This window comes from Genypterus blacodes, unplaced genomic scaffold (assembly GCF_046128005.1).
Source record: "Genypterus blacodes isolate CSIRO-AG114 ecotype Tasmania unplaced genomic scaffold, CSIRO-AGI_Gbla_v1 ptg000438l_1, whole genome shotgun sequence".
Taxonomy (NCBI): Eukaryota; Metazoa; Chordata; class Actinopteri; order Ophidiiformes; family Ophidiidae; genus Genypterus; species Genypterus blacodes.
Window position 1 is genome coordinate 5,820,473 of NW_027467208.1, and position 22,108 is coordinate 5,842,580.

General features: G+C 44.5%; 2 protein-coding genes and 2 long non-coding RNA genes across 12 annotated transcripts in view; 3 read left to right on the forward strand and 1 right to left on the reverse strand.

The window, feature by feature from the left end:
• celf3a (cugbp, Elav-like family member 3a) overlaps positions 1-5,481 on the forward strand; it is a 23,173-nt gene extending 17,692 nt beyond the window's left edge. For 4 of the 6 annotated variants that reach the window (XM_076139116.1, XM_076139117.1, XM_076139121.1 and 1 more), the window contains 8 exons: positions 336-479; positions 1,007-1,187; positions 1,274-1,423; positions 1,545-1,604; positions 1,780-1,884; positions 2,208-2,351; positions 2,502-2,634; positions 4,811-5,481. In XM_076139116.1, the coding sequence (XP_075995231.1) occupies positions 336-479; positions 1,007-1,187; positions 1,274-1,423; positions 1,545-1,604; positions 1,780-1,884; positions 2,208-2,351; positions 2,502-2,629 (912 nt within the window). In that variant the 3' untranslated portion in view covers positions 2,630-2,634; positions 4,811-5,481. The remainder of the gene's footprint in view (positions 1-335; positions 480-1,006; positions 1,188-1,273; positions 1,424-1,544; positions 1,605-1,779; positions 1,885-2,207; positions 2,352-2,501; positions 2,635-4,810) is intronic. The other 2 variants (XM_076139119.1, XM_076139120.1) reach the window with 1 other exon arrangement.
• A 704-nt stretch (positions 5,482-6,185) lies between these two features.
• LOC142989542 (uncharacterized) lies at positions 6,186-9,884 on the forward strand. 2 transcript variants are annotated; one of them, XR_012960698.1, is made up of 4 exons: positions 6,186-6,334; positions 6,877-6,979; positions 8,382-8,526; positions 8,781-9,884. It is a non-coding gene; the product is annotated as an uncharacterized LOC142989542 (long non-coding RNA). The 2 variants fall into 2 exon arrangements; XR_012960697.1 differs by lacking the exon at positions 8,781-9,884 and having other exon boundaries at positions 8,382-8,613.
• Positions 9,348-10,515, reverse strand: LOC142989543 (uncharacterized). Its single transcript, XR_012960699.1, has 3 exons — positions 10,276-10,515; positions 9,743-9,858; positions 9,348-9,485 (listed from the first exon to the last, which is right to left on the reverse strand). It is a non-coding gene; the product is annotated as an uncharacterized LOC142989543 (long non-coding RNA).
• A 2,438-nt stretch (positions 10,516-12,953) lies between these two features.
• Positions 12,954-21,173, forward strand: cers2a (ceramide synthase 2a). 3 transcript variants are annotated; one of them, XM_076139204.1, is made up of 11 exons: positions 12,954-13,097; positions 16,536-16,709; positions 16,848-16,962; positions 17,066-17,184; positions 17,492-17,549; positions 17,712-17,762; positions 17,871-17,963; positions 18,680-18,808; positions 19,118-19,224; positions 19,367-19,520; positions 19,636-21,173. In XM_076139204.1, exons 2-11 carry the CDS (start codon positions 16,537-16,539, stop codon positions 19,780-19,782), a joined length of 1,146 nt encoding a protein of 381 aa, XP_075995319.1. In that variant the 5' UTR covers positions 12,954-13,097; position 16,536; the 3' UTR covers positions 19,783-21,173. The 3 variants fall into 3 exon arrangements, with proteins under 3 accessions (XP_075995319.1, XP_075995321.1, XP_075995318.1); XM_076139203.1 differs by having other exon boundaries at positions 12,960-13,340; XM_076139206.1 differs by lacking the exon at positions 19,636-21,173 and having other exon boundaries at positions 12,958-13,340; positions 19,367-19,526.
• Positions 21,174-22,108: the final 935 nt, after the last annotated feature.

Genomic DNA, 22,108 nt, shown 5'->3' on the forward strand with positions numbered 1-22,108 from the left:
TAAGAGAATAACTGTGTTTCACGTTATTGATGTTCTTGTAACGTTCTACACGTTCCCCCGTTACTGTAACTTAGCCTTTCGCCACCTGGTGCCTCTTTCATGTCGTAAACAGCTTCAGCTAAAATTGTAAATCGCCGACAAATTGTTGCACCCCCCGCCTTCAACCGGCTTGAACCTCACCTCCAAGGCTAAAGCGAGCGGGAGGGGGAGGTTATTTTTCGATCCCCTTTCATCTGCTGAGGCCTCACAGCGACGTGAGAGGTGGCAGAGAGATGGAGTTCTGATCCAATCCCCCTCCGCCCCCATCTCTCTTCCCCCCTCCCCCTCCCCCGCAGGGTGCCTCGTCCAGCCTGGTGGTGAAGTTTGCAGATTCGGAGAAGGAGCGAGGGCTGCGGCGGATGCAGCAGGTGGCCTCTCAGCTGGGAGTCATCAGCCCCATGACCCTGCACCTCGGGGCCTACAACGCCTACACACAGGCCGTGAGGATCACACACACACACACGCACACACGCACACACACACCCACACACACACACACACACACACGAGCGCACACACGCAGAGGCTCAAGTCCAGTTATTGGGAACGCGCACACTTTTTCGTAGCTGTGTGAGACGAGCAGATGTTCGGCTCTTTCCCTTGTGAATCTGAAAGTGTGTGTGAGGATTGATTTCATTACACATTCTTAACTAGAAAATTAGAATTTACAGAATTTAAAAAAAGATGATAGTCTTTGTCTTGGCTAAGTGACTGCTCACTGCAGATTGGTCCTTCACAGTTTCAGACGCTTGAAGCCTGACAGCGTTTTTTACTCCGTCATGGTTGTGATTAATTGAAATGCTCAGCGAAGGATTAAATCTAGTTAGTGGCGTTCTTCCTCTCCGTTTAGGCTCGTAAACACAATCTTAAGCCTAATATGAGCCGGAGAACAGTCGTGATTACATTTTCAGAGGCCCCGGCCCTAGAGATTGACTTTTCTCTCTCTCTCTCTCTCTCCACCCTCCAGTTGATGCAGCAGCAGGCTCTGGTGGCTCAGTCGGCCTACCTCTCTCCTGTTGCCACGGTTGCGGCCGTTCAGATGCAGCAGCTCGCCGCTCTAAACCCCAGCAGTATCATTGCCACGCCTATCGCATCCATCACCCCCTCCTCAGGTAACGCGTCCCTATCGGCCCGTTACTATTATGAAAGTAAGAGGTTCAACGTAACAAACATACATTTTTTTCACTTTGTTTGCGTCTGGCTTTTTGTTTATGAAGCTCTGATGTTTCTGCAGGTACCAGCACTCCGCCCTCCATCGCTGCCACGCCCGTCTCTGCTCTGCCGCCGCCCATCGCCGTGAACAGTTACCCCTCTGTGCCGGCTCCGCCTAATGGACAGTCGGCAGCCGAGACCCTCTACACCAACGGGGTCCATGCATATCAAGGTGAGAGGAGGGAAACCCGGACTAGGTTGGGATCAAATCCGTATCGGAGCGTGTTTGTATGCCGGGAATACCGTCGAGCATTTCGTTGACGATGTGTGTGTTTCTGTTTCCTGTGCCACAGCTCAGAGTCCTGTGCTGGACCCCCTGCAGCAGGCCTACACGGGTATGCAGCACTACACAGGTGAGTGTTCCAATGATTGATAAGTTCTGAGCCTGACACATGTTGAACACCGGCTGTGTCTTTGCAATATTTTATGTTGGAATAATACATCACAAGTCGGCTTCAGCAGTTGTTTGATGACAGTGATTGGTCTCTGGGTGCTCTCCCCTATTCACCTGTTCCTCCTCTCCATCAGCCACTTACCCTGCGGCCTACAGCCTGGTGGGACAGCCGTTCCCCCACCAGCCCACACTGGTGGCTCAGCAGCCGCAGCAGCCACAACAGCTGCAGCAACGAGAAGGTAGATGTATGTGTGTGTATGTGTGTATGTATGTGTGTGTGTGCGGTGTTATATTAATTATGAAGTCTATAGTTTTGTCTTGGTGTGTAACTATTCATATTCATAACTGCATTCCTATTCCATGCACACTAGCTCACCGTTGCTATTCAACACGTGCGCACTCGACTCCGCAGCTCCTGAATTAGCCTCTAACAGCTGTCTGGTCTTATCTCGTCACACGTGTGTGTGTGTGTGTGTGTGTGTGTGTGTGTGTGTGTGTGTGTGTGTTTGTGTTTGTGTGTGTGTGTCTGTGTCCCTGGCGTCTCTCCTCCGTTCGCCTGCAGGTCCCGAGGGCTGTAACATCTTCATCTACCACCTGCCCCAGGAGTTCACCGACTCCGAGATACTGCAGATGTTCCTGCCCTTCGGAAACGTCATCTCAGCTAAGGTCTTTGTGGACCGAGCCACCAACCAGAGCAAATGCTTTGGTGAGTGCCTGCGCTGCTGAAGATGATGGCGTGTCATTGTTTCCTCTCACTCACACTCACGCTGCCAAGTTCTTTTCTCTTTTACTGATGCGAGCAACGGAGTGTGTGCGTGCGTGCGTTTCATCTGTCGCTCTCTCCGTCCGTCTGTAGGTTTTGTGAGTTTCGACAACCCATCCAGCGCCCAGACTGCCATCCAGGCCATGAACGGCTTCCAGATTGGCATGAAGAGACTGAAGGTGCAGCTGAAGAGGCCTAAGGATGCCAACAGACCTTACTGAAGGAGGTGAGCTGGATTGACGTTTTTTGAAGGAGACAGGAAGAGCGCGGGGAGGAAGGGAGGGATTGACAGGCGGGGGGGAAATGAGCGTGGCAGTTAGAGAGATGGACCGCTTGTAATTGGGAGAATTCAAATGACTGTCTGCCTTTCATCATGTAACTAATCTTTGATTAACTTCAATGAGGTGACATGGTTCTAAAAATAACATTGATCTGAGCTACATTAGGAATGACAGCAGGAGGATCAGGAGATAATCATGTTGTTTACAAGTGGCTCCTTCTTAATTTTGCTCCATAAGTAGTGACAGGCGTTATTTATTACTCAGACTCAGTTTTGTACTGTGTAGCGCTGAATGCAAACTGCTGTTCATCATTAATTTTATTTTACTTTTCATTTATTGTTTTTGTGCTGTGCCATATGCCATTTTTCCTGAACAAAACATCGCACCACTCTCAAGACTGTCCTGTCCATACATATATCGTGGAGACTGCGTCGCTATGGCTACGGTTGCCTAGCAACCACTAAAACCTCCCCCCTTCCTCTCACTGCGTTGTAAGTTAATTGGCCTGTGTTGGTTGCTGTGGCGATATTGCCTGTGATGGTTGCCATTAGCGATTTTTATTTTGGGCCGTTGCCTTGATTCACCATGCTCAGCTGCATGGCGGGTTACTGTGGCGACCATGAACTGTGTTTGGTGCGTTGTGAGTTTCCTCTTATTATTTTGTCCTGGTTTTAATCCTTGCAAACACTTATGAATAACTGTCACTTTACCTCAGCATCTGTAAGTAACTGATTATCATGACACGCTGATTTTTTTCCCACCTGTAAAAGCTGAAAGGCTTAAATTAGACAGTTTGTAATCGCTCGTCCATGAAATATGGATCGATTACCTCTTTTTTCCCTTTTGGACTTTTTTACTTTTGATCAGTTTCCTTTTTGTCGTCTGTCATGATTATCATTCTTACATATTCCCTTTGTGCGGTTGGTTGGTGTGGTAGTTTCGGTGAGTCGGGGTTTCGTTTGGTTGTAAATTCAACTGAAAGTGACTTTGTGCCTGAACTTTGTGCCTGAACTCCAGTGTTTGGTTATTGTGAGATTGAAAGTGTAGCAAACGTGGTTCTGTAAATTGTTGCCAGGATAGTATTTGTGTGTGTGTGTGTGTGTGTGCGTGTGCGTGTGTGTTTTGGAGAGCAAGACAAACAGAAGTATGTGCTTTCATTTTTTGTGTGTGTTTTTGTATTGAGTAGATGTGAATAATGTATGTGTGTATGTGAACGTGTGTGTGTGTGTGTGTGTCTTTACGTCTCTTATTCATGAAGGTTTTGGGTAAAGCTGTTTGGTTACTGTGATGCTGCTGGTTTGAGGAAATGTATTCCTCTGTAGGAATTCTGGGATACCAAAAGAAGACATAACAAAAAATATGAATGTGGAAATTGTTCTTCATCACGACGCATTCATCATCTCTCTCAGGCACTGAGCATCCACAGGTCACTAAGGAGTCTGAAAAGTGTTACAATTGTTTCTACACGAGGAAAAACTATTAAAAAAGCTGAATTTGTACACGTGAGTAAAGATATTGCAGGTCGCCACAGAAAATACAAAAATACAAAGTTTGGACACATTATAGGATTCTTCTTCATCTGACCCAAGTGAGATCCAGAAGAAACCTAAAGGTGGCGTTTAAAGACGTCATGTAAAGTGTTAATAGTGATGATTTCCTGGTGCCTGTGGGTGCTTTGTGTGCAGCCTGCATCTGTTATTTGAGAATAATTCACTCATAAACACCAAATCCAGACTCTTACTTTACACAGATGCTGCATTTGTGGTGAATGACAGAATTGTAAATGTCATTGGAGTGGATGTAATATAAATACAGATGGTGTTCTGAAATTTGTCGCATTTGATCCCCACCAGAATTCCTGCTGTGCATGTTCTCAAATTGATTTGCCTGCCAACAGAGATGAGAAACTCTTTTCTAAGAACGTGCATACACTCGCAGCAGTGTGACTGTTTGAGTTGCATGGGCACTAGTCTTTACTGAGATTTCCCTGAGGGATCAGTGCAAGCAGTGTGTGTTACACCGCTCCACTTCCAGAGATTGTATTCAGGGTGTGTGTTTCATTACTTTGGCTTTGCTTAAAATACTCTTTGTGCTCTTTTTCCTCTTCTTCTTTGCCTCCAGGAAAACCTAAGAGTTCAATCAAGAAACCACTTGGGATGTCCCAGCCTTTTTTTGGTTGTTTGACCAAGCGTATAGCACAGGAAGCAACACGTCAGAAAAACAGTATCACATGTGTGCGCTTAAAAAAAACAAAACAATAACAGTAAAGTCAGCAACAAATACTGTGCATCAACAGAAACCCAACGAGCATATCGGAGGTGTCATGTGCTCCGGAGTTCCAATCATTCCACAGCTGGAGTCATTTATATTATGTACATACTCTATTGTCAGCAACAAGATTTACATGTTAAGAAAAAGCATATCACTGATGTTATTCTACTGAACAGGGTTCTACTGTATAGTGTGATTTGTGGTCTATGGATTATCAGAGAAAGCCAGTCGACACACACACGAAGGGAAGACTGGGAGAAAAATAAAGTACTATTCTGTATGATTGGTAATATTGTTATGTAGAGTTAGTTTTATTATTTATACGTAAATTAACAATATGGGCTAATTAAAGTGGAAGAGAAATGAATTCCCTCTGGCTGTACATACTTGGGTTCCAAATGGAGTTAAAAGACTTAAAACTTCACCCGTTAAGATTCTCTGCTGCCACTGCTTTTCAAAGTAACTAAGTGGAAGGAAGGGCTGGGAATTTTTCTATCTTGGTTTTTTATGTTTAATTTATTTGGTAATCGATTTAATGGAGGGGGAAATATGAAAACATTTGTTTTTTAATTTCTGAAGAAAAAAAGAAACAGGATTCCTGTGGTCTTCAAGACAATGAACACACTTATTGTAGAGTTTTTAATTACAGAAATCTACCTATGGAAGTAAAAAAAAGAATAATGTTTCTTTATTTATTCTCTACAATCGCTGTTTTAAAACATATGTCTTTAAAGAAAATAAAGTACAATTTAGAAAAAAAGGAGTGTACGTAATGTTTGTGCTTTTGTGTCCCAAATGTTATCTTTTCTCTGGATGGTGAATCAGGTGAGAATTATGTGTTTAAACAGGTAAAATGTCCTTTTTGTCTGACTCAACAGAAACAAGTCAACCAAGGCAGTTTGCTGCTCTCTGTTGGGCCAAAAAAGTACTGAGGAAAGGAAAAAACTCAGATTCTTTAGGGATTATTATATTATTGTTGGATTTGATGCTCCTGGCCAAGTTTGTCCATAAACTTTGTATATATTTATGTGTCTATATGTACGGTGGCCGAGAACCGCCACCGCTGCAAATAAAAGAAGCGCTGCAAAAATAAAAAGCTGGTGCAAAAATAAAAAAGGCGATGCAAATAAAAGAAAGTCTGCAAAAAAGAAACGCTACTGCAAATAAAAGAAAGTCTGCAAAAATAAAAAAGTCGGTGCAAAAATAAAAACGGTGATGCAAATAAAAAAGCCACAACGGAAGTGGGTTACCGGGGACTGTTTTTGCCGATGCACCTGTGTGAGTAGAAGACGACGCCGACGCACCTGTGTGAGGAGAAGAAGACGGCGACGACGACGACGAGAAGAAACTACGAGTAGGAAAACGAACTAGAAAGTAAGTGAACATGATAGTGTTTAATGTCGCTACGTGTACTTTTTAATGTGTTATTTGGTTAGGCCAGGTAACCCCAGGTTTGAAGGTGAACTGGAGAATGCCGGTGTATTGTTAGCTTCGGCTAACACGGGGAGACCACTAACCAGATGTCAGTTTGACATCATAGCTGGAGTTTGAGTTATTGGATGACATCGTTTTGTTAGCGTGATGCCATCACACTCATTTATTTAAGTAGCTTCAGATTCAAACAGCTTCAGCAGCATTGGAGACACACTTTCTGGACCAACATCTGACTGTGACTCTGTGAGTGAGCTCGTTTTGTGGTGACTATCTACAGTGAAGACAGCTTATTACTGTCGTTGTTGTTGTTTGTATCATTAATAATCATGCTAACAATAATCTAAGGCGTGGGTAACAGAAGTTATGTGGATGAATGTGAAGTTTAAGCTGTGTGGGGTGGCCAGGGACCTTTGAGAAAGAACCATGACCATAATGTCAGATTGAATCCTAAACTTGACTGTTTTTGCTTTGTCATTTACCAGGTCATGTTTTGTCCATTCTGTGGGGTGAACCTTCCATCCGTCCTGGTATATTGTGGCTCATGCTGTAGAAATGTCAGGTTCCTAAGGAGTCTTCAAGATGAAGGTACATTTCTTTCTGACAGTTAATGAGGTTCTTAAACATGATGGATTGCTATGCTTTTTCAGAGAATATACTGTCTGTTAGTCATGAATATACCACTTCATATGGTGAAATCCATAACAGAGGCATGTGGAATACAATGAATTTGAAGACATGAAAAATTAAGAAAGTTTCTTAGTCTAGTAGGCTACTGATCCCTGTAAAAAAATCCTATGCAACAATTTTGAGTGTTTTGCACTATGCTACTTTTATATAAAGACATTTTCAATTAATTAACTTTAACGAGTGCATTGAATAGCTTGATTCCTCAATAACTAATCACTAACTACCATGTCACCCACACATGATAATCTTAACAATCTCATTTATTCACCTCTGTAAAAATTGAAAATGTTCATTATGCAGTTCATCATTTAGCCTCTAATATAGTGTCCTCCGTCCTACCCCTCAGGTCCTGAAGCTAGTACTCCAGTGGATGAACTTATCCAAAAATATTTCACAGAGGGCCATAGTTATGAAATAATAGTGGACTTACTGAAAACCAAACACAACACATCAGTCAGTTTTCGCAATCTACAAAAAAGACTAAAACATGCAAGCCTGACCAGAAGGATCAACTACACTCCAATTGCTACTGTGCAGGCAGCTATTTCCGAGGAGCTAAAGGGATCAGGCCAGCTTTTAGGGTATAGAGCGATGTTGCAGATTCTGAAACGGAAACACTCTCTTGTCGTCAGACAAGACGATGCACCTAATGGCAGAGCTGGATCCATGTGGAACAGAGAATCGCTGCAGACGTAGATTTGTTCGAAGGGCATATCATTCAATGGGACCAAACGAAACCTGGCACGTTGATGGGTATAATAAATTAAAACCTTTTGGAATTGGCATAAGTGGCTGCATTGATGGCTTCTCCAGAAAAATTATGTGGCTGAATTGTGGAAAGACGAACAACGACCCTTCAGTAATTGCTCAAAACTACATCAACTGTGTAGTTGAGCATGGAGTTTTTCCAAAGCGGCTCCGCACAGATTGCGGCACTGAAAATGGAATAATGGCCGCCATTCAATGTACCATGAGATCAGAGCATGCAGACGAGTTTGCAGGAGCTTAAAGCCACATGTATGGCACTTCAACATCCAACCAGCGGATTGAAAGCTGGTTCCGGAAACAAAGGTTTCTGTCACTTTTAATTCATTTATGTTTTACTTGACCCTGGATTATTGTATTTGCTGTATGCATTTATATTATTTCTCAGTTTAATGTATATTGCTGTGCTTTTTAAAGGAAAGGGTATATTGTAGTGAAATCTCCAAAAGGCATGAGTCAGTAGTAAGTGGACTTGTACATTAATCTAAACCTCTTGAAGAACGATGACCTGGATGAATTTGTGTTTTCTATCTAGGAGCCAATTTTGGATGGATCTGTTCAGTGACTTGAGGGAGAGGCATCTCTTCAATGGCAGCCCTGCAAACACAAAGTTCACCTCCTGGAGTCACCTTATTTATTATTAATTACGTAAAAACTGAAATAATGTGGTGCTCTAAAATGTGGGTACTTAACTGCACTTGAAAATATTTTGTAACATTTTGATTATAAAATTTAAGATTCACAATAAAGTTTTCCCTCATGTGCAATGCTTTCTCTAATATTTGATACTTAGTTTAACCTAAGATCATTGCTTGTCTTTGGGTCTCTGCATCCTTGTCCTGTAAGAAACTCTGGAGATAATTGTAATGACCATGAAAGTGAAACTTAATTGATGTGTTGCTCAGTGTGAACACTTTCCTGTACTTGCTCCTAGCAATTGTGGTTTCCCAGCATCTGCCCAAACCCTGAACCACATCACCAGCATCATGCCAGTGCCAGCAACTCCTGCTGGGGATGAGCATGAAACTCTTTTTGGAGAACTGCAACGACAGAGTGGTGTAAGAGCTCCTTTGCAGTGGGAATCAGCTGTAGAGAACTACATCACCCTGAAAAACATGGCTGGTCTGTAAAAATTTTAGGGACATATTTGTGTTGTGACAACACCAAAACAAACTTCTTTTTATGTGTTGTATTTGCTGCTGCTGTATATTGCTGCTGTCATTTTCTTCTCTCCCCTGTCATTTGGCAGAGGCTTTTGTCCAAAGCAACGTACAAATGTCTGTAATAAAGTTGTCTATGCCTGAAAAAATCTTAAAAAAAAAAAAAAAGAACAGTCTGTAGTTTTTTTATTTATTTTTTATTTAAAGAAACAAGCTGAAGCTGCAAGCACATTCCTGATATCAAATACAATAAAAATGTGCGGTCTTGACAACAGTCTAAAAATGAAATGTTTAATATAATGTACACAAACATGGATCTCTAGGTCAGAGCGTGACACATTCTTTTAAGTAGTTTAAGCCTTGATTGTGTGACAATATTTTCAGACAAGGCTAAGTGTGAACGATAGACTATGTTTCGGAGCTACAATTACCAGAGCTGCTGAATCAGTGCTTGACTCTCCATCTGCAGGTTCCCATATCTGGAAGTAAAAAACAATATATCAGTGAGCACTTCAAATTTGATTGACAGAACTAGAGCTGAACAAATTTGAACATAAATATTGAAGTTTGTAAAATATGTGTAGGCCAGGACACTGCAACATTTACTGTAATTTAAAATGCTATTTTGGCACGTTTCATCAGAAACATGGCTTCTATGTAAAATCTAGAAACATTTTCATTTTCAGACAGAACTTACAATATAATCAATGTAAGACACAACAAATGTGGCACTCACCAATGTATCAGCTGCACTGAATTCTGCAGAGCTTGGACTCATGATGATCACCTCTGAATCCGACAAAGTAGTTTCGGAGGCTGCTGGTGTCCACAAAAAGGACAATTCATTATGATCTGCAAAAAACAAACAAAAAAAACAAGTATCATTAGGTTGCTTTGGACTTAAATTGCATGAACATTTTAGCCGTCAGTTCAATACCTCAATCTGACATTATGGTCATGGTATTTTCACAAAAGTCCCTGGCCACCTCACACAGCTTAAACTTCACATTCATCCAAATAACTATTGTTACCCACGCCTTAGATTATTGTTAGCATGACTATTAATGATACAAGCAACAACAACAACGATAGTAATAAGCTGTAGCCGTCAGTTGCTTCCACTCTCGTTAGTGGTCTCCCCGTGTTAGCCGAAGCTAACAATACACCGGCATTCTCCAGTTCAACTTCAAACCTGGGGTTACCTGGCCTAACCAAATAACACATTAAAAAGTACACGTAGCGACATTAAACACTATCATGTTCACTTACTTTCTAGTTCGTTTTCCTATTCGTAGTTTCTTCTCGTCGTCGTCGCCGTCTTCTTCTCCTCACACAGGTGCGTCGGCGTCGTCTTCTACTCACACAGGTGCATCGGCAAAAACAGTCCCCGGTAACCCTCTTCCGTTGTGGCTTTTTTATTTGCATCACCGTTTTTATTTTTGCACCGACTTTTTTATTTTTGCAGACTTTCTTTTATTTGCAGTAGCGTTTCTTTTTTGCAGACTTTCTTTTATTTGCATCGCCTTTTTTATTTTTGCACCAGCTTTTTATTTTTGCACACCAGCTTTTTTATTTTTGCAGCGCTTCTTTTATTTGCAGCGGTGGCGGTTCTCGGCCACCGTATATATGTCCTGTATATATGATTGCCAATGTGACGTTCACAGACACACAGAAAAGAAACATTCTTATTACCATCATACAGTGTTTTTTGGAATGTCATTGGATCAATCCCCCTTCTGTGAGGATCAAGGTGCTCGGCTTGATGCCACCGAGGCCTGAACACACACCTCAGAGATCCGGGCGATGGTACGGACATGTAGGGGAGTGTGTTGAGCCACAGCTGGGAAGTGCTGTGTTCACTCTGCCTACCACAGCATTCAGGGCTTGGTCAGATGAGTCCAAACACGCCTCAGCCTTCTTTGGCACACTTCCCCCAGTCTATGAGGGGCGAATAATGCCACAACCACACTGGCAGATGAGCAGCATGACTTCTTGGAAACACGTCTCTGTAGAATTTGCAGAAATCGTTACATCTTGATTGGAATCTGGCCACTGAATAACATCCTGCCACTGTAGCGCCACCTACTGATAGAATCTAATTGAACTGATACCACCAGGCACCGCAGTGTCAGCCGTGGCTCATATTCTGGGCTGGGAGGAGTGAAGGCCCCGGGGGGATGCTTCATCTGACACGCAAGCCAGGTGATGGAAGGTGAAACCTCCTCTCCACTTGTCTGTGCTTGACAAAATGTGTAACTCTGCGAAGCTGCAGCTCCGCCTGGCAGGCCTGCTTTCACACAGAATTTGGCCGCTTGTGGGAATGTGTGAAAACGAGGAAGTGCTACATGTTCTTTCCAACACTCTGAACTGAGCTCTGTGGTAGATGTGTGGAGGGTACAATAACACACAGGAGACACATAATCACACTTAACACCCCTTCCACTCTCCTGAAGTGATAGTTTGTGCTGTTTCCCCTGTTTCTGTGTTTAATTGTGATGAGATTACAAAGACAGAAACACACAGGAACATACACACACACGTGGCTCGCTGTCAGAAAACAAACACTGGATTTAATTAATCGAGACACATCAGCAGGTTACACACTCTGCTGATGGAGCAACACATTCTTCAACAATTAAAAGCATGAATAAATTGCTTAACAAACACATAATCTAGGTGTGTTACTCAGGTTGCTTCCATTATACATATACATAGATTCATTACCTTAATTGCATTCTAATCAAAATTGACGCGTGCATGTAAACGTGTTGGCGGTCTACTCTCTCTGTGTCCGCCGTAAGCCTCTTTCAAACACGTGACCACACGGCGCCCCCTACCAGCCAGGACTGGTTTAAAAACAACCCCAGCTCATGAGGATTATACTGTGCAGTGCTCAAACACATGTCCACCCTCCTGGCTACTTCCTTTGTTTTGTCCCCACAGCCTTTGAAGTGCTGTCCTCCCCCGCGACAGGTGATGTCTTGTTCTGAGGCCACGTTGGCAGGAGAGGGCGAGTTCATCTGCTGTTGTTACATGCTTTGTTGTAGTAGTGGTCAAATGGGACTGAACTGTTTCAAAACGGAAGAACAAACACGATGTAAAGCACCATCTGATGGAGAAAGCTAGAAGAAGAAAGACATCAGAAAAACTGTAAAACCGATGAGGATGATTTAGTTCATATTACATTAAGTTTAGATTTATTTGTCGAAATTTAGACTCATTGTGTTCAAAGCTCAATAGCTACACAAAGGAATGATGTGGGTCCAAGCTTGTGTTCCAGCTCAATTCAGCCTCCAACCGCGATGATGTCACTCTGCTGTGCCAGTGCCATTATGCATGGAATTATGGGAGTTGTTGTTCGTCAAACCTGCCGTTATTACTCCATGTAAAGGCCAAAGATGAACTAGATGTGTAATGTATGACATCATTGCTGTAACCTTTTTAAGTGTAGGTTGTGATGACATTGCTTTAGTAGATTGATGACATCAAGATGAGAGTTGCTTTACAGTCTGGTTTTTGAGAGTTTTGACTACGCATTTGACTTTGTAGTTTTGCGTTAAAGGAATGTTGCCTAGTCTGGCATGTGTAGGACAAATGCTGTTTGCCAGGTTCACCCAAAAGGTGACACATTACCCTGAATAGGAATTTAAACGGGTCATTACACCCCCTACAACAAACTACAAATTATATACCACAGCAGGAACAGCGTCACAATGAATCAAATAAAGTAACAATCGATGAACTGGGACCTTTAGAATCCTCTGAAAACCCGGCGAGAGAATGCAGGAATGGATGGGGAGTGGGGGATGGATAAACTAAGGGTGTGAGAGAGGGAATGGATTGGGGCTCGAGCTTCCTTGCGTGGCACCAACTAGCCCTCATACCCCTTAGACGCACACGTACGTCACTTTAAATAGCCGCGCCCCGCCCCCTCCGGTCCCACCGGGTACAGTCTACTATAATATCACTAACATCCCGAAAGAAGTGAGCAACCTGGCGGCGCGTTGTTGCAAAGCCCCCGGCCCAGTACGACTCCTCTGATCCACCGGACACAGTCACGTCATTTCCCATCCCACTGGTGGAGGCTGCAGGTATGAAAACGCGACACGGTTTGACGGTGAGAACGTGTCGAAGCTGAGGGTTAGAAGAGAGAAGTAAAGAGAAAAAGAAACGGGATTGCTGCTCGTTCCCGTGATCAACAAGTTGGATCGGTCGGTTGATGGCGAGATCCGCATGAAATCCGGGCAGGTACGACGGGATCAGTCGGAGCAGAAGCGGCAGCGTTGTGACATTATTCCCCCCCGCATATACGTACGGTGAAGCGAAGAAGAGAGGTGAGTCGACTCTGCACCGTTACACCGTTATCGCACTTGAACGCATCATTTTTGACAAGCGGAACCAGAATCGGCACCGGGCCGGGCAGCAATCACAAACCAGACCCCCACCCCCTTACCCCGACGAGGACGCGCACACTCGGCCGCTATTTTTAGACGGAAGCGGGGCGATCATCTACCAAGAAGTATCCATCAAAACTTCGCAGACATCTGCAGGCGCCCACATCAAAGTTTACGAAGCTGAAAGCTAACGCGAACAGGCCCCTTGTGCTAAGTGTGTGTGTACGTGTGTGTGTGATGTTTGCACAGGTAACACCGCGATAAGACAAGGTCGAGGAACAAACCGCGACAAAGAATAAGCTTGTAAAGAAGAAGGAGAACTAGCTACTGGCCGCCATCGCTTGCGAATTGGACGCGGAGGAGGAAAGAGAAAGTTTTCAAAGCGGGAAATGTACGCAAAATGGCCCCTGTGTTGTGTCGCCCGTTGGGCTTTTTTCAGTTGAGGAACACGTTTGTGTTTGCTGTGTAAAACTCGTCAATAATTGAGTTGTAGTCACCGCTGGAACTCTTGTGGAGCTCCATCGTTCCGCTATGTCCGGAGACTCCCTCACCGCTTTGCGCCACATGCCCGCGCACCCAACCACTCCCTGCACTACTTTACGCTAACAGCGCAGCCAGCTGTGCCTGACACCGGTGTGACGGAGGAAAGAGTGACCAGCGTTAACTGGTTACTTTTTTTTTTTAGCTAGGTGCTTCAAAAAATTATGGCAAAATTGGTGTTTTTCAAATGAGGAAATATCACTTTTGTTGTGAGAGACACACAAGTGAGATGAGAGACCTGAGTGTTTGAGTTGAAAGTGCTTCCTGGATGCTAACCGGGCGAAGTATTCCAGGCTGGTAGACCACGGGGAAGACCCGGAATACAGAGAGGGGGAGGGGAGCAACATCCACCTAATCTGGCTCAGGAATGTGTTGAAATCCCTCAGAAGGAGTCAAAGGAGGATAGAGTCAATCATATCTGACCTGATGTGCTTAGTGTGGTCGCTAGCAGACAATGTATGTATTGATTGATTGATATGTCTGATTAGGGTTCACAGTGTTACAGTTTGGACTTTACAGTGGCAACGGTACTTGCCACAGTCATCAGTTAAAACGGTCACAAATTAATATGTAACACCGGCTTTGCTACAAAAACAAAAGCATAATCTTTTGTTTGTATTGAAATGGAAGGATGAAATGACAAACTAAGTACACACAGTCAACCACCGTACAGAAGTACCTGTGAAGTGTTTCCATGTAAGGTGACCCTTGAATGGGGAACATCCTAGCATTTACTGTTTATCTCCTGCTTTTATTCCATTTCTCTTTCCTTATATCTGTATTTCTTTCCTTCCTATCTCCATATTTTGCTACAATTGACATTAAAGCGGGAACATTCACACAATTGGAGACTAAATGTGTTCATCATAAAGGCAGTACGATAGATATAGAATACTAAATGGGGTACTGTCCCATTCTGTACAGGATTTGAGTCCTTCTACTCTTCCTTCACTAGTTCAGGCTGTTACATTGATCAGTCCTCCTGTCTGGTTTATTTGCGCTACTTGGCAATATATAACCACTGCTTGGCCGCAAGTTTACTTTACGTTCCAGCCGTCAGACCAGCTGAGCGGCTGGTGCCTTTGCCTACCCGCTCCTCTGCCAAGCTTTGATCTCATCCCTGAGGAAAGGAAGCAGAAGCAGACGCCATCGCTGCTCAACTGCCACTGCAAAAATCTGCATTTTTTTCAAACCCGACTGATTATTAAGGGAATTTTCACTTCATGTCGTCTGACTGGTTTTCACTTCCCTATATTAGACAGGAAAACCCTCTCTGTGTGTGTGTGTGTGTGTGTGTGTGTGTGTGTGTGTGTGTGTGTGTGTGTGTGTGTGTGTGTGTGTGTGTGTGTGTGTGTGTGTGTGTGTGTGTGTGTGTGTGTGTGTGTGTGTGTGTGTGTGTGTGTGTGTGTGTGTGTGTGTGTGTGTTCATGTTCATTAAAATCCCATAATTCATTGCGGGGCTGCATGAAAACCTTCACACACACACAAACCTCTGAGTGCCAGTACTCCTGTTTGTTCACACATGAAGTGAGGCAGGACTATTAAGCGTTTGTTAAGACGACGCCTGCAGTCACTTGAGCTCTCTAAACTCGTATGCGCTTTATTTTATTGACACAAGACGGTTATATGAGTACAACACCTGAACTCGCAGTAGATTTCTGACAAACCGGAGGTAGTTAAGTCCTTGATTGATTAACTTTTTGAGAATTTGAGTTAGTTTGATATTTGACCCCTGACACCCTGTTGTCGTCCTGTTGTGCTCACAAAGCAGCAGGAGCGAGTTACAGCATTGAGAGGAGGCTTGAAGTGGGTTAAAGTCCACACCCTCAGTTCTTGTTAACAGATCTGTCAGGAGGTGTGCGACTCGCCGGCCTCCCCCTTTGTCAGGTTAAATGACTTCCTGTCACAGGAACATTCATTTACGCCTCAAAACTCCTTCTCCCGACTCCGACACAAACACTGCCTTTTCTTGGCTCGTGCATTAGCTCCTGTTCCTGTTCCTCTCCCGTGGAAATAATAGAGCCTTTGTAACGCCACGATCGACCGCCTATCCGTGTAATAAAGTGAACCCGGTGGCTTCTTGTTCCACCGGGGAGTCGCACATAAAGACAGCAACACTGATGTCATCCTGCATCTGGGGACGCCGGCAGTAGATCCTGTTTCTGCCTTCTCATAACAAAGCGTCAGCCAGGATTTCCTCTGTTCAGGTAGCTGATGTCGATCCCAACCTGATCCCACTTTTGCGTACAATCGTCACGCAGGTACTTTGCTTTTCAGAGGGGAAACATTCAAATGTGCTACATCACATGTCGTCTTAAGAGATTATGACCTCATCCTGTTGAGCAACCTGCCTTTGTTGTTCCCATTTCAGATGAATTATTGAGTGAATAAAGCCAATTCTAACAGCTTGGAGGTGTTTGGGGACACGGAAACGTTTAAATATTTAATAGTTTGATTAGTTTGATCAGTGTAGGAAATCGCCAAAGGCAAAAGGGGAAAATTGCGTCTATATTCTACATTATTGCCATTCTATTATTTTATTTCCTGACATGATTCCTGAACAGTCCCTTGTCCTTTTGTCCGTCTCGTCTCTAGGATGTTGTCCCGGCTGTATGAGCAGATATGGGCCGACTGGATCTGGTTCCCAGAGGGTCTGGGCTGGGCCGACCTGAAGAGCCACGACGGGCTTGTGTACCCCAAGACCTCAGACCTGTGGGCCACCATCCCCATCGCCCTCTGCTTCCTGGTCATCAGACAAATATTCGAGAGGTCAGCCACCGTGTCATTTGCCTGTTGATGGCGCTGCTCGGGTGTCTGCTTTGCATGTTGTTTGTGTGACCTGTATGACCGAACGTCCCTTCGAGGATGAAAGGTGACGTGTAAAGCAGCAGCGCATTCTCATTGCAGGACGGTGGCGCTCCCTCTGGCCTCTCTGCTGGGAGTGAAGGACCAGCGCCGTCTCCACGTCACCCCCAATCCCACGCTAGAGTTTCATTTCAACACGTCCAAGCATCTCACACAGGTAATCTTGGCTTCGGGGCCATGTCTCACGTGTCGCTATAACCAAAATACGACCACGCTGACGTCTCTCCTCCACCCCATCCCCTCCATGTCTCCTGAGCCAGATCTCCACAGCAGTTTTAAGTAAACAGACGGGCTGGACGGCGCAGCAGGTCCAGCGGTGGTTCCGGCGGCGGAGGAACCAGGAGCGACCCAGCAAGCTGAAGAAGTTTCAGGAAGCCAGGTAGCCGAGCCTCCTCAGCCCCGGGAAACACTCATGATTTATTGAAACCGTTGGATCCAATTGGGAGCGATAAGGAAATGTTTAGTTTTTTTACGTGGAATGATCAATTATTAATCCACTTATCTCCACTGTGTGAGTTTGTGATCTGGGGCGAGTTGTTTTCTTGTGTATGTGTGTGTGTGTCGTGTTGTCCTAATCCAGTTCAGAGTGCGTGAGTGCACTTCAGGTCACTGTGTACAAAGTTTACTGTTGACATTGTGCTTCCATCAGAACAGGATTTCTGAATTGGCTGTGTATTCTCTTACAGTTGGAGATTTACATTTTACCTTCTTGCTTTCTTTGCTGGCCTGGCAGTTCTTGCTGATGTACGTATCGATCTTGCACCTCAACATGTTTGTTACAACGTATAGATACAGTATGTAGGTTGTTTGACTGTCTGATATTGACGAGTGGCCACGAGTGTGTCTGTCTCTGTGTGTGTGTGTGTGTGTGCGCGTGTATTGACTGAGCATGCGTCTTCCCCTCAGAAACCCTGGTTCTATGATATGAAGCAGATGTGGGACGGCTTCCCAAAAATGGTACATCAAAGCCCTCTGACCCTCTGATCCGTCTCCACTTCCTGTTTGATGTTCATGTTGTTTGATCATTTTTGAAGAATGTTGTGATCCTCTCTCTTTTCCCTCCAGCCGCTGTTGCCTTCTCAGTACTGGTACTACATGATCGAACTGGGCTTCTACGTCTCCCTGGTTTTCAGTGTAGCGTCGGATATTAAACGCAAGGTAAGTTGATCCGGAGTGTCTCGGGGGGGAAACTCATTTAACCTCCATAAAAGCGGATCTGAAGTGCAGCAAATAACGTAGAATGATCTGTTGTGATAGAGGGGGGGGGGGTGTGTTTGAGGTTTGGATATTGAATTCCCGGTAAGCCGGCCAGAGTTCATGTCGAGCGCAGCTGTCAGCCGTCAGAACGCCGTTTCAAACAAGACGATGCCCCATATTCAATTCCCCCACTTTGTCAGTTGATACAATTTGATCGTTGCTTTAAATCTCTGCTGCCGCACAACAAACTCCTCTTCTTCTTCTTCTTCCTCTTCTGTCGGGGTGTGTGTTTCCGTTTCTCCCGGGAGTGAGTTAATGTGTGATCCGAGCTCTGTGGGAAATCTCGGCCGAGAGACAGTGTGTCCATTCTGTCTTCCAAGAGTCTCACTCTGTTGTTGCCCCGTAAGTCAGGTGGCCCGATTATCAAGCTCGTCAGCAAACTCAAAGCAAAGTCCTTCAGCCAAGAGATTTGTTTTACAACGCAAAGATTACGAGTCGCTCCTGTACTCCCCCACGTGGATCTGACCTTCTTTTTTTTTGGTCACAGTGACAATTTGCAATCTGTGCCTGAGAGTAAATCATTTGTAAAAACTAACATCGTGACCTGACCCACTGTGTGTGTGTGTGTGTGTGTGTGTGTGTGTGTGTGTGTGTCTCTCTCTGCTTCGCTCTGCCAGGATTTCAAAGAGCAGATAGTTCACCATGTGGCCACCATCTCCCTCATCAGCTTCTCCTGGCTGGTCAACTACATCAGAGCGGGAACGTTAATCATGTTGGTGCACGACACCTCAGACTATCTCATGGAGGTATGAATGACATCATGCAGGCGGAATTATACAGTTTTCCCCTCATTGATTTCACTGCTCACATTATTATTTTACTACACAAGCATACAATAATTCACCATAAATAGTATTTCCAAGTGTTTTCCTTTCTTAAAAACATGTCATAATAGTAAATACGGGGGTACAGGCACATATTTTGAACACCGGTCCCCATGTCTCATTGGTTTAAGGCCCTGTACTCCTCACGCCATTCACGTTCTGCCCTCTAGTGGCCATCAAACGCAAACGCTTTCACTTTCTCCTCTCCTTTCTTCTGCTGTCCATCTCCAGTCGGCCAAGATGTTCAACTACGCGGGCTGGAGGAGAACGTGCAACTGCATCTTCACCCTGTTCGCCGCCGTGTTCATCGTCACCCGACTCGTAATCCTGCCCTTCTGGTAAAAAAACAAAAACAAAAAACAACAACAATGTGCCATCAGTTCACAGCTGTGTGTGGCGTCCATCACAGAGACATTGTCCTCAGCCTCCAGCGTCCCTCAATAGGCCCTTTTGTTCTTTTTCCTCTTGTGTCCCGTCCAGGATCATACACACGACGTGGGTGTACCCTTTGACCCTCTACCGCCCCTTCCTGGGTTTCTACTTCTTCAACGGGCTGCTGTTGGTGCTGCAGGCGCTGCACGTCTTCTGGGCCGCCCTCATTCTTCGCATGGTCGTCAAGTTCCTCCCAGGCAACGTATGAAAACGCTCCGTTCATTTCTTCCCACTCGTCGCCGCCGCCGTCGCTGTTGGATCAACAAACTCGCAGCGCAAATTCTCAAATTCTTTGTTTTGTGTGTTTTGTTTCTCAGCACATTGTGGAGGACGAGCGGAGCGACAAGGAGGAGACGGAGTCGGATGACGACGACCACCACGAGCGCAAGGGAGTGAAGTCTCAGAACGGCCACACCCACAACAATCACACGCCCCTCAACAACAACCACAGGAAGCTGGAGTGAGTGGACAGTGACAGCAGGAGACAATTCACCTGAAAGCCAAAGACTGGGAGCGTGGCAAGGGGGGAGCAACACACACACACGCACATGAACACACACATGCACACACACACATAGACAGGCAGACCAGCATTTATGGGTAACAAGAAACTTACTAAGCACTTTGTAGTCCAGCGTGGATCATCTCCCTCCACTGTGGACTTTAAATTAGGCACAGAGAGGAGGAGGAGACTTCTCTCTCTCTCTCTCTCTCTCTCTCCTCTCCAGTGTCTCTTGCTCTGTTGACCCTTGACCCTTTTGACCAAGTTGCCATCTGCCAAACGCGCCCGCTTGTAGCTTTACTCCCCCAGAGCAGGTTAACACGTGGTACCCCCCCTTCCCCTGTAAACAACTTAAACTCGACCGCCGACTTCCTCCCAAAACATAATAATGTGGGAGGAGGAGGACGACGACGTGGCGCCATCTTTCTTCCCACGGACCACAAACCCGAGTTAAAGCGATTTCGAGTCCAAAGGTGATGCGAACATTCGTGTGCGCTCGCTCGGTACTCGCAGGCGTCCGTTTCTGTTCGGTAATTGCTGCCGACGGGTTTCGTGTCCAGAACAGGCGAGCGAGTGTTCGGCCATTTTGTTTAAGAGAAAATGAAAATGAGTGTTAATTAAATAATAATAATAATAATAATAATGTTTTAATAAGCCAGAGAAAGTCCTTCATCAGAGGCATGGATGAAATTCACCGTCGCGTATGTTCGTGTCAAACGCTGCGCCTTTTTTGGGAAAAGTCCGAGATCATTTTTAAATGTTTGTTTTTGTCTTTTTAGTTGGAACGGTTTTTATGTTTCTTTCCGTTTTGACTTGTTTTGCAGCCCGGTCGACTGGTTTCAATTTGGCATCGAATCGTTGAGCGCAACCTTGAACCGTTCGTTTCTCCTCTGTTCATTTGGATTTAAATAGTATTTCCAACCAGTGTTGTTTTGCTGATCCAACCAAAACATGCACTTTATGGGTTCATATACGGATCAGCATCGACTAAATATATGTAAACAAGCTTCCTGTTTCATTTCCCTGATTTCCTGTTCAGCCTGGGTTTGGATCAAGATGTATTTATTCTCTTTAACGAACAAACCCAAGTGCCTCCTTTTTGTTGTCAAATCTTTCCTTTGAATTTTATGTAAATTGGTTTAGTAAATCTGAAGTTTAAGAGTAAAACGAGTCGCTAAATTTACCTTTTTACATTTTGCGTTCGATCATCATTTTGCAAGTGCCTTCAACCTCATTTCACCATTTGTCCTTGTCCCCCCACGGACGCCATGTGTGGACCTCTTTAACTTTCCTTTGGCTTGACACACGACCAATCACCTGCAGCTCCTCTAACGAGCTTCACTTTTACTGCAGTGTTTTTATTCTGCATTTTGTCATGCTGAGATGTGAGATAAAGAACATTGTGGAAAAAAACCCAAAACAACTTGTGGTCTGTTTATTGGGGTCTCTGGACTTCACTTCAATCGAATATGTAAAACATTTGAGGGTCAAAACAAGTGCAGTGTTATTGCTCAATATTTGCAATAAGGTTTCAATTGATCTGAAATTCTGATTTAAGTGGATTTATTATAAACTAATGAACATCAAGATCAGATCAGATTTCTTTTATGTTATGAGCATAAATCTGATTCTGATAAAAGGACAAAAATGGCTCCCATATCCCATCTCTTAAGACCCTGCGTCCTCATATGCGGACATTATATTTTCCCTCTTTAAACCATCATAGTGCTTAACTTAAACCTGTTGTCCTCATGGCTGGACATTTATCGCTGCCCCCTACTGTTATGAATACCACTTTGGCTCACTAGAAAAAATATCAGAACTCCTACAAAATGTGCGGATCTAAGGAGGACATGTGCCTTTTAGATTGATTATGGTAATTAGAGGATCTTATGAACATCAGTCATAGCAGTTCAGGTGCAGTTCAGGATCCATTTGTATATCAGATGGCTCAGTGCGTGTGTGTGACCCTGAGGGGAAACTTGTCTGTTCAAAGTATTACAACTCCATTTCCTGTCTGATTTTGAGTGCTCACAGTGACGTCCCTCAGCGTAAAGGAAACACTTTCCGTCTCCCTCCTCCCCCCTGTCCTCTTGTTGGCTGCAACCTTAAAATATCCCCTTGGCTAATTGCATATGGAGCAGGATCACTTTACCCCTGTGCCCAGCAGCCTGGCCTCCACACAGTCCTCCCCGCTGGCAGCCTCACTGTAACAATCTCCATTTTAAATTGGAGGGGTCAATTTCTTCCCCGCTGTTCCACCCGCCCGCAATTTATTTGCTAATGCG